Source organism: Solanum lycopersicum, chromosome 10 (genome assembly GCF_036512215.1).
Source record: "Solanum lycopersicum chromosome 10, SLM_r2.1".
Lineage (NCBI taxonomy): Eukaryota > Viridiplantae > Streptophyta > Magnoliopsida > Solanales > Solanaceae > Solanum > Solanum lycopersicum.
In genome coordinates this window covers 59827904-59840080 of record NC_090809.1, presented here as the reverse complement: position 1 = coordinate 59840080, position 12177 = coordinate 59827904, and the positions used below count along the sequence as shown (strand labels likewise).

General features: G+C 30.9%; 1 protein-coding gene and 1 pseudogene across 1 annotated transcript; one reads left to right on the top strand and one right to left on the bottom strand.

The window, feature by feature from the left end:
• Nucleotides 1-58: 58 nt before the first annotated feature.
• On the bottom strand, nucleotides 59-4786 carry LOC101251941 (squalene synthase 2-like; annotated as a pseudogene).
• A 1127-nt stretch (nucleotides 4787-5913) lies between these two features.
• On the top strand, nucleotides 5914-8011 carry LOC101258315 (ras-related protein RABA4d-like). The gene is made up of 2 exons (XM_004249141.5): nucleotides 5914-6507; nucleotides 7309-8011. The coding sequence occupies exons 1-2, from the start codon at nucleotides 6275-6277 to the stop codon at nucleotides 7754-7756; spliced, it is 681 nt and encodes a 226-aa protein (XP_004249189.1). The 5' UTR covers nucleotides 5914-6274; the 3' UTR covers nucleotides 7757-8011.
• Nucleotides 8012-12177: the final 4166 nt, after the last annotated feature.

The following is a 12177-nucleotide window of genomic DNA, read 5'->3' as shown; positions in this document are numbered from 1 at the left end:
CCACTCATCTTAGACGGAATGAAATGAGCTTAAATAAAATGATAAAGATAATGAGAAATTTGAAATAATCGATCCCAGCTTGTTTGGAATTGAGATCGTGTATACTCTATAATGTTTTTATTAGGTTCAGAGGATATTATGCATACAAAAATCATTTTTAAAATACTAAAACTTTGGTGTAACTTTGGCTTCTTTTTTTTCTACATCAAACCTGCAAAAACAGAATGAAGAAAAATAAATAGGTACTATTTCCACAATATGATAAGTTAGCTGTAAATACAGAAAAGTAGACACTCTGAATAGATGTTGCTCGGACTCTTCAATAACTTTTAAGAATGTCGGATTTGTATTTTTGGAGATATCGACATGGAAGCAACAATATTTTTTGAGAGTCCGAACTTAAAATGCTGAATCTAGCAGTTTAGAAAAAAAATATTTTGTCTTAAATACGATTTATGTCATCTGCCCATAGAGAAAACAATGCTACTACTCCTCCAGGGGAAGATGCGGTCAAGACCAATTAGTGAAAGACAAACTGACCTGACGAGGTAAGAGAGGACTCGTTGTCCCTTATGTTCCTCTTGTTAAGAGCGAGGATCTTTCCCTTGAATTGGGAAATGTTAATATGCCTCAAGATGAAGAGAGTGAAAGACTTTTGAGAAAATGTGAGGCCAATAATTTTTGTTCTGTTAATAATCTAACTAATTTTACTAAAGTAAGAATACATATAGTCATCTGACTGCTCACCTGTGTTCTCTTGAGGTATTTTTGTTGATAAAAGAATAGCCAACATGATGAAAAAGAAAATAATCTGCAAAAGAAATTGAGTATATATCAAAAGATAGAATCCACAAAAACTTAAAGTATTAGACCTAAACAACAACGACAACAAATACTCAGTGTATCCCGAGGGTGATGTGTACACAGTCTTACCCCTACCTTGTGAGACTGTTTTCGATTGACACTCCACACATGTAAAATATATGTAAATATGAACTAAATACGAGCAAAAAAACCCACCAAAACTGGAATATTATAATTTGGCTGATGACTGAATGTGTAAGATTTCCTGATGGTAAATAAAGTCATCAACTGATAGTGTAAATTTTTTTCATAAGATGAATTACAAGGTAACAAACCTTTGATTGAGTAAGGTTCCAGAGTCTCTGCAAGTTTTTGAAATTTCTTCAAGCCTCTTCAAAGTACTCGTTGCATTTGGATCATCACGATCAACCTGAAAAGCATCGATTGATAAGTTGTTTTATCGAGCACGATGAAATTAATGAATCAAAATTTGATATAAAGATAAGAACCATAGTAGAATGTCAGCTAATATTTGAAAATGACATAAAGATCAGAACCTGTAGAATGAATAAGTCACAACTGCTGATAATGACGGAGTCAGGATTTTCAGTAAGACGTAAACACACGAAGAAGAAAATGAGATTATTCAACATACTATAGTATACGTAATCAGAGGTGAATCCAGGACACGTATGTCTCCGCTACTTAATGCAGAGATAAGATTGTTCTGAGAATAGTACATGTTATATACCTTAGATTCCATTATACAACAAAAGTCAAAGAAAGCTCCGTAGACATCAGCCATCGTCCTCGTCTGATCAATAATCTTAGACAAAGGCCTGGAAAGAAGAAACCAAAGAACAAAACATAGAAAGAAATTGTTGTTATCCACAAAACATTATCGGACACCTTAACGTTATATTAACTTGTCTAGTTGAAGTAATAGACATGCATATTGACAAGTAGTGTATCTATACCTCGTCTCATTTCTACAACACCTTTGAAAATTACAACATTGTTGTAGTACACCGTCAAATTCCCCATATTTATGACCTGGAAGTATAAGAAAGTCATAAAACCATTAGGACATATGGTAAAAAACAACGTTTTGAACAGTTCAAGGGAAGTTTATACCAGCGGAATTGCACAGAACTGAAAGATAGCAGGATCTCGTAAATTATACATGTAAACCAGACAATATTCTACATGTAATAAAGCATTAGTGACCATTTCATTCAGACATTGTACTGCCTTGACCGAGTTATCCTCGTACTTAAAGTCCTGAGACACATAAAGAAGATGGAAATTACAGATACGAACCAACGTATGAACTTCAAACAAGAAATAGCACATGTTATGATGAAAACAAACCTTGAGTTTGTTAACATATTTACTCCAAATTTGACGGGGCCAAAACATACGACATTTAGGTAGTTCATTTATGTCCTCTAGATAATCTCTAACGATGCTTATTTTCTGAAATGTATAGCCAAATATGCTTGTAATCAGTAGCCAGCATACAAAGCTTTTTTTAAGGCTCCGCGATAAACATGTTAGGGGCCAATACCTGAAGAAATAAACCCATGGAAATCGAGAGGGATTCTGGTGCTAAGTCTTCTCTTCCAGAAGCATAGAAAAGTTTTGACAATCCTAATCCACAAAGTCCAGCTACATAGTGACAATATTCATTATAATCATCGATTGTTTCTACCTGCATGAGACCAGATCACTTGTATGTAAAATGTACGATGATTAAGGGACCAGTGATCGTAAAAGCACACATTTGGCATGCTTTGGTATGATGACTAGCCATCGAAATTACCAATAAAAAGCTAGCGTAACAAGACTAAATTCAAAATAATCAAAGATCAAGCAACTCATCGGTTGATTCTGTTAACTTTGTTCCCTTTTCAACATATACATAGAAGATTACTCAAAAATGACAAAAACACATAATTCATAACAGGCTAATAGTTCTTATAGCATTGAAATTTTAACTCAAAATATGTGGACGGTATTAATAGCAGATATACTAGTAATTACTCCATCAATTGAGTTTCTTTGAGGATTTGAATCACGGAGAGGAAGAAGGGAAAGAGGAATAGCTATACAAAGGCATGAAGAACTGAATCCGTGCATTCTAATAAACATGTGCAATGAAGTTCATCATGAGAAATTATAAATAATTTGTTAACATTCCGCGACTCACCTCTTTGCTTAGAAATTTCGCCATTCCTTCACCCATCCTCTTGGTAATATCCTTAATCACCTCCAGATAACTGCAAAATACGCAGAACGTTTCATTTACAAATACTAATATATATGCAATTAAGTTTCATTTCAGACTATAATATAAATTTCCAAATAATTACTACTATATATGGACTGAGAAGATCCAGTTAACTCGTCCAACTTGTTCAAATCGCCCAAATATTTTACAATCAAATTTCAATACGCAACAAGATGTTAATACCTGAAAGTTAACAACTTTTTTTTTTTTGTGTGTGGTAAGATCTTACTCTGTATCAAGCTCTAGAAAAGCAGTGGAAACATGATGGAATTGGTCCATAAGAACTTTGAAGGCCATTGTGCCACCTAATAATAAAAATTATAGTATAAGGTAACTAGACAAAAATTAAATTGAAAAATAAATTTTTACACCATCACATAACTTCTACGTGTTATAGCAGATATCCTATCTTATTTTTAAGATTGCAACTTAATCCGATATTTTAAGGAGGCTTATCTCCTTAGCTGACTTAATAGTGTAAAAATTAGGGGATCCTGAAACCGCCAATCACCCCAACCTAATTCCTGATAAACGCGCCGTCATTCTGGCAAAACGCTTATGGTTAAAAACCATCGACATGTCAAGATCCAAATTCAGTTGATTACTTGTCCTGGTTAGACACTACTCTGTTCGCGCTAAAACAAAAAAAATATGTTGAAGACATCTTGTTACTTCTACCTAATCTCAATAGGCTTGATGTTAAGCGAGAATCTTTTGAAACAAGGTTGACTAGAGATTTGTTGTTTATTACACTAGCGATGTATATAACTTAAACTCAAACCAAATATGCTTGATTGTCAAAGTTGAATAAATTAACAAGTCAATCGAGTTAAGAACAAAACTAAGATTAGTTTGATTTGTTTGAAAAGAAATTAAAGAAAACTTACATGAAAAATGCCATTCAGGATCATGTAAATGGGCAATAGAAGTCTTTTAAAATGGGTACTCTAACTTCAGTTGTTAAGCTGGTATCATCCTCTGTCCATTTGAAAAAAAAAAATAGAAGAAGAAATTAGCGAACGCTACATTTCACTGCATAACTCAGTTGATTGACTACCTGAATTTTCACACAGAAATAAAAAGCTAATTAAAGAAAGTGCAAAATAAAATTCCATAGATTAGCAAACATACCAACAGTATCAAGTGCTCTAAGAACCAAATAGTAAACACAAACCTGCAAAGTTTGATGGAATTTCATAAGTCACAACTTTTCATTGCAACTTATTTGTTCGGTGACACAAAGTTAAAGAAAATAATAAGAATTTTGAGTCTTACGATCTCAAATTAAAGACAGGTCGATCTTGCAGTCTTAGACATATCACGTAGAAAATTAAAATTGAAGAGTTAGACCAAAAAAGTGAGAAGAGTTCCATTTGAAACGAACGAAAAAAGGAAAGTAAAACAAACAAATTGAAACAAAGAAGATTAACTTACCACGTCGCGAAGATCGCTAGGAAGTTGCTGAATGACAAGAGCAAAGCTACGAGACACCTTACGGAGAGTAGCGTAACAGAAGGCCCAGTGTGGCTGCAATAGCCACACTGACGTCTTCTTCTCGACGCGTTTAGCCAATAACATGAGCTTCATCAATGGATAAAATTCATCTGGATGCTTTATAGTCTCCCCCATTAAGTTTTTCTATAAAATTTATTTACGACTTAGAAAATGGACGTTACTGTTTCAGAAGAACAAGAGTGTCAATTGATAGTATATATATATAAAGGATGAAGAAAATGTTTCATAACAACAGCATATTTCGTGTAATTTATTGGTGGGATTCGAAGAGGAAGGGGTGTACGCAACTATATTCTTGTATAATGAAGGTAAATAGATTGTTTCTGATAAACTCTCGACTCAAATAAAACATATAAAAGAATCAAGTATGTTAAGCAAACATAGTCGAAGAAACCATGCCGAAAAGAATATAGCCGCAATAAAATAATGTGATAACTGAAGCACATTAACAAAATCGAAGATAATCGAGAATTAAATAAAATGACCCCATATATATTGCTATTCACCACTAATGTGTTATATTATTATATATTACATTATTATCATATTATTGAGCTGAATTTTAATATTTAGGGTCATCAATATAGCTACTGGCATATTATAAAAAAAATACAATCAATGTATATTAGTTAATTCATATGTGAGATTGTGTCCAGATTTGCACGATACACCTAATGGGGTGGGTACATTACACGTACAACTAAATTTCCCACTATTTATATTTTCATATCATATAATAATATTTCGAAAGTTATATCTGAATTAATACGATTTTAGGTAAAAATCGTTAGTTTCTTTATTTTAAAAGGAACACGCACAAATATGTCATTAAACTTTGAGAAAAAAATTAATTTATGTCATTTGTTAAAAGATTGGTTCATCGGTAGAATTTCTGTTTGAGAAAAGACCCATTCGATCTATGCCATTGTTTGTTAACTAAAACGGCGTAGATTGGTCAAACTTGAACAAATGACATAGATAAGTTTATCCTTAAAATTCAATGACATATTTGAACTTTTTCTCTTTTAAAAAATTGATTTAATTAATGACGTGACCGAATCATAATTGATCATGTATAAAATATGATTTTATAAAATGGAAACAATTTTTCATTATCAAAGAATGACATAGATGATTTTTTTTCTCCAAAATTCGATGACATATTTAAGTCTTTTCCCTATTTTAAATGGAGTAGACATTTTCAGTAGTTATTGAAACAAAAAAGGATATTACTAAATTTATATACTTTTCAACATTTACTAAATATGTTAAAAGTGTCTATGACAATTTCATTTATTTGTATCATAAAATCCAAAACAAAAAAAGAAAAAAATATAAGAAAACTTTTTTCTTCTCTTTTTTTCCCTTTTCCAGAAAACAGTTGAAGGGACCCACACTAACCGTTGGTATTTTTTTCTTCTTCCAAATTTTCATCTTTCCTATGAATGTATGAAGCAAATTCTAAATTTTACACATAATTTCAAATTTATGAGAAATTGATCTTTGGTCATTTCCATATTTACTGGGGATCTTGATTTATTTGTATCCTTTCGATACAAATTTCGATCAACACATCTCTAATTTTCAACCATATGATAAAATCCGGAGATTTGGAAGATACATTCATACAAATTTTGGGTTGAAGGGGAAATTTTTTGGGTCATAATGTCTTCGAATTTGTATGCTGATCATTATAATCAAAAGATTGATTATGTTTTTAAGATTGTTTTGATTGGAGATTCTGCAGTTGGTAAATCTCAATTATTGGCTAGATTTGCAAGAAATGAATTTAGTTTAGATTCAAAGGCTACAATTGGGGTTGAGTTTCAAACAAAAACTTTACTTGTTGATAACAAAACCGTTAAGGCACAAATTTGGGACACCGCGGGACAAGAAAGGTCAGTTTATTTTTTCAATTTTTCTATGTTTGGTTCTTTTTCTCGAATTTTATCTTTCTTTTTCATTTTTTTCGTGTAATCCATGCAAATTTAGCGAAAAATTTGTGTAGGTGATGTTAATTAGTTTGGAATTATGTGTTAGCCATGTTAGTACGATTACTTTAGGTTTTATGTTTTATGGAAGTCGTTTGGTTGTAAAAATATAGAGAATTCTAGTACATTTTGTTTTTATGTAATATTGGTTTGCGATCCTAACTTGCTTGGGATTGAGGCGTTTTGGGAGTTAGTACGTTTAATATTTCTTGGAATCGTTTAGTTTTATCAGAGGTATGAAAAAATATAGAGAAATCCTATTGCTTTTTATATTTTATTTTGTATAGTATTGGTCTGAGATTAGCTTAAATGGAACGACATGGTTATTAGTTAGAATTCATATTGCTGATCCCAACTTGTTTGACATATTTGAGACGACGTTCTTGTTTTTTTGTGATAAATCTTCTTAAAGAGTGGTTTTTAGACTTCAATATGTATGTTTCTTCTTGACTTACAATATATCTATTTTGATCGACGGTATGTTGGAAACAACCTCTCTACTCCGCAAAGGAAGGGGTAAGGTCTGCATACATCTTACCCTCCCTAGATCCCATTTTTGTCTGTAAACATTTACCTTTTGTTAAACTATGTTGCTCGGACTCTTGACAAATATGTTGTTGGGATCCTAAAAAATGCTCTACTTTTGAAGAGTATAGCCAATTTGATAATTGTCGTAACTCAATGAATCATATCTCATTTCTATCTCAGGTATAGAGCAGTAACAAGTGCATATTATCGAGGTGCAGTTGGCGCGATGCTAGTCTATGACTTAACAAAACGTCAATCATTCGATCATATGGCTAGATGGCTGGAGGAACTAAGAGGTCACGCGGACAAGAACATAGTTATAATGCTCATCGCGAACAAATGTGATCTAGGAAGTCTTCGAGCTGTACCAGTTGAAGATGCTCAAGAATTCGCAGAAAGGGAGAATCTTTTCTTTATGGAAACATCAGCACTTCAATCCACAAACGTCGAGGGTGCGTTCATGACAATTTTAACAGAAATTTATAAAATCATTAGCAAGAATACGCTCACTGCAGCTCCGGGAGCTGATTATGGGAAGTCGCAATCTTTAAAGGGAACCAGGATCATTGTTCCTGGACAGGACTCGGATTCTGGTGGGAATAGTGGTGGTTGCTGCATGTCGTCATGATTTTTTATTGAGTTCTGAAGGTCTTTTTATTTATCCGAAATCATAATACTACTGGGAATGTTTTATGTTTTATGTAGAATAGGGAATTGTTGTTGATGATGAAGTTGATTTAGATAGTTTGTTTAGCTATTTGTGTATACAGTTCATTAAGTTGTTCACTGGGCATCAGGGGCGGAGGTACAACCCTTTCTAAGGGTTCTGTCATGTATTTGTGTTCAAAATTTCACTTAATACGTATAAACAATTTATCCAGAATCTACTATGCTTGCTTTTCTAGAATACAACACCGATTCACTCAAAATCCTAGCTTCGTTATAGTTACAAACACACTAGAGATATTATCACTCTAGGGAGCTAAGCACATCTAGTAATTAATAATAAAATTAGATGGGCTGTGATTCTACGCCTGGAAGAAAAACAGAGTGAAGGTTACAAGTTAAAAATCTATATAATTATGCGTAACCAACAGAAATGAAAGACGAGAGTTTTCATTTCAAGATTAAAAACACAGTACTCAATGCTTATTTAAAAACTCGAAGATAATTAGATCGGTTCAATTTTCCTTTCTCCACTGGCACTTTATCTAACTGAGAATAGAATTTTCAAATTTCCAAGTTTGCCAATAATGGATATGTCATCCAACCATAAATTAGTCAGACATATATAGCGTCCTCAGATTTGTCAACCTCCGAATGAATGCTGGAAAAAGCAGAATGGTTTACTCATTCCAACAAAAAAAAATCATCCTGTAATATGATCAATCTTGGAAAACAAAGTAGAATGATAAAATAAATCTACTGGTAAATATAATGAAAGAAGAATTTAGAACCACAAGTGTATTTCAAATTTAAAGATTACAGAATTCTACAGTTTAAATCACAATCAACTATTTTGTAGATATTACTAATACATATACAAGATCTATGGGCAATAGATGAACGGATATATAGGTTACAATAATGTCGATCTGCCTCTGATTGTTACCCCCATCACGAGCATGTGTATCAGGTGATGTTTGAGGTTTTACTTGCATTATTACATTGACTACTTACTAACTTCTGGCATGACTAGGTTCAGCTTTGTCGTCATCACTAACTTTGTCTTCTTCACTAGCTTTGTGACCAAACGTGGGAAAGAGTACCTTTTTCTTACTCGATGGAACCTCTACCATAGGATTTAAGACAAGGATGCCTTATTGTTTGGACATCTTCGTCGCAGCTTGTTGTTCCTCCAGAATGCTAAAGAAGAGAGAGATGAGTAGCTCATTAAGTAAAACAAAGTTGATGAAGTATCTAAAATGGAAAAAGAATATGTAGCTATCGGAATAAGACATATATACCTTGTTATTGAACCTCTGCTGTATATATTTATTCAGATCATCTATTTTCACGTCATTGTTATAATTGAGACTCCATTCTCTCACATACATTCCAGGTTGGACAGACGTCTTCGTTTCAGGGTAGTCATCAATATCCACTTTTCTGAGAAATGGAAATGTAAGAGCACACTCCGTCAGAAAGAAATGCTCCAGCTTAGGCAGATTGGCAAGATGCATGTAGCCCAATTGGGGAAATAAGGTGGTGATTCCTTCTCCTTTTGTGATCACTTCTTCCATTGATTCACAGTTAATTATCCACAGGCATTGGAGATTCAGAAGACCTTTGGCCACTGATGGAGACATCAAGTTTCTTAATTTTCCATATCTCTCTACTTGCAATGTTTGAAGTTTGTTGAAGTAGTCAGTTGGAAGTTGGTGAGAGCATAGAGCACTAATGCTTTTAAGCCCGGAGATAGTTAGGTCTTCCAGGTTGGGACAAGAAACCTGCGAGCGTTCAAGTATCAAACTTTGTTGGAGCTATTGCCAAAAGTCCTTACACACATTTATTTTTAATTTTTTTTTTAGTATCTCAAATACATTAGTATTTTTTTTTCCATTTGGGCTGGGTCAGAGGGGTAAAAAAAAAAGTGTGAGATAGTTTTTGAAAGCCACATGACATTTTTTGAATTAAAAAATCACTATCATATAATTTTTTAATTAAATAAATATAAATTTATTAACGGAAAAGAAAATTATGCACCATATATTAGACGGTAGAGGTATATAGGCTCAAAATCACAAGTTGAGCAGTATATTTGCCTCTAATTCCTTAATTCAATGAATAATTTAGGTTTCACTCACCTTCTTATAAAATTTATCATAAATGCTTCATTTTTCTGCAAATATAAAAAAAAAATGAAAAGTGGTCTAAAATGACTTTATTGTTACTTAATAAGGCAAAAATGTCATTTTTCGAATAAATATATTATTTATTTGAATTTCTAAACACATTCTTTTCCTAATGATATTTTTTTATTAGCAAATGTTATCCTACTTCAATTGGAAAAAAACAACAATAAAGATATTTCTTATTTTATTATAAATATCAAAATAAAAATTAATAGTTGATTTACTATCATATATTATTATAAGCATGAAGCTCAAAACTTAGAAGTTGAATTACCATTTTGCCCCTCTAATAAATTAAAACTTATATATATATATATATATATATATATATATATATATATATATATATATATATATATATATATATATATATATATATATATAATCTTCTTATTCTCATTTCATAATCTTGACCTTTCAAATTTCTAACATAAATGTAAATAAAAATAAAAATGAGTAAGTATCAAGAAGATTAAAGTAGATTCATGTATCTTTAAAATTAAATTTCATCTCTATCTTTTTTATATTTATTTTAACAATAATTAATGTGACTTTTCATGTTTTCATAATTTTGTTCTATAAATTTAACTTTTTCAAGAAGAACTTTTATTTACCACTCCTACAATTCTTGTATGTAGGAACTCTAAACATGTGAAATAATGTCACAATTTGAGGTGAAAGTTGTGAGATTCCCTTATGCAGTTACGAGAATAGATAAGAATTCAATTACTGAAGCATCGGAGATGAATGTGTTAGTTTTATACTTATTTGTAGTAAGAATTATAATAAGACTTTTCTGTCTTCATATAGTTGAAATCTTCTTTTATTAGCAAGTTGCTCTAAATTCATATTTGTATTTTATATGCTCAAATGTTCAGTTTCACTATAGAGACAAACAAAATGAAATGCTTAATTATTCTTGCTTATGTGTACCTTTTTTTTTTCTTTTCTCCGTACTTATAATTTTTACATATACATTAATTTTCATCTTTAAGAATGAATGTGATAAAATAGGATGTTTACTCTTTTCTTTTCTTTTTATGGAAAAAAAAGGTGAAACATATAATATTAGATTAATGGTGGATAAGTTATGTATGACAGAATTAAATTTTATATAAAAATAAGTAGTTATTCATAAATATCCTGATTTTTAAAATATAAATAATAAAACATTTTACATCTTAGTTTTAAATATTTATAGTTAACTAATTAGTTTAAAGTGTTTGTGGATAAAAATTTAATACAATACTTAAAACACATTCATTAAAAAAGTTGAAAGGTTTTGTTTTCCTTTCACTCAAAGTTAATCTTACACTATCTAGCATTATTCTACCAATAAAACGGAACTATCAAGAAATTTAATTTAGATAGTTGTTATTTTTTCTTTTAGCTTTACAAACTTATTTTTTGAATTACAAACAAAGTTTATTTTATTAATTTCTCATATTATTATCTCGATGAATTCACTTGGAGGTCAGAAAATTGGAGTGTCACAATTAGTAGTAAAACAAAGTAAGAAATCTCAATTAGACATATTTTATTATTTAGTAGTATTATCTTTTAAGAAATAATACACTCATGGTTACACGTGCAAAGCGCGTGCCCGGAAACTAGTGATCTTATACACATGATCTATATTATCCGTTTAAAGGGTACATTTTTGATAGATAAAGTAATTTTAAAATAAAGAAAACAAGAATAGAGTACTTAAAATAATATCTTTTAATAGAAATAAGATTTGTTAAAAAGAAAAGAAATAATATTTTTATACTGAAAAAAATATTATTTTTTACTCGTAACAGTAGGAGCATTTCCAAAACAAACTACCAATGGAAAGAACATTTTTGGACCAAAGAATTGAGGACAAAAACATTTTTGAACTAAACTATAGATTGAGGTCATTTTTTATCATTTCACATAATTTAAGACATTATCGACCTTTTCTCAAAAAATAAATTAGAATATAGCTGCCCAAAAAAATAGTCTTAAAATTTGTTCTTACTTTTTCTTCTTCTTTTCCATATCTATTTATTTTCACACTAAACAAATAAAATAAGAATATAAAACTCAAATAATGATAAGTTAATAGATCTATGGGGGAGATATTTAAAACTAATTAAAATAACAGTTGGATAAAAAAAGTCAAAAAAAATTCACATCAAATATAGTCTTTTTTAAATAACAAATTATTTTT

What these genes read in the sequence shown, in the direction of transcription:
- LOC101258315 (XM_004249141.5), top strand. Translation starts at nt 6,275, where the DNA reads ATGTCTTCGAATTTGTATGCTGATCATTATAATCAAAAGATTGATTAT. An exon ending in GACACCGCGGGACAAGAAAG is followed by an intron (nt 6,508 to 7,308) that starts GTCAGTTTATTT and finishes TTTCTATCTCAG; the next exon opens with GTATAGAGCAGTAACAAGTG.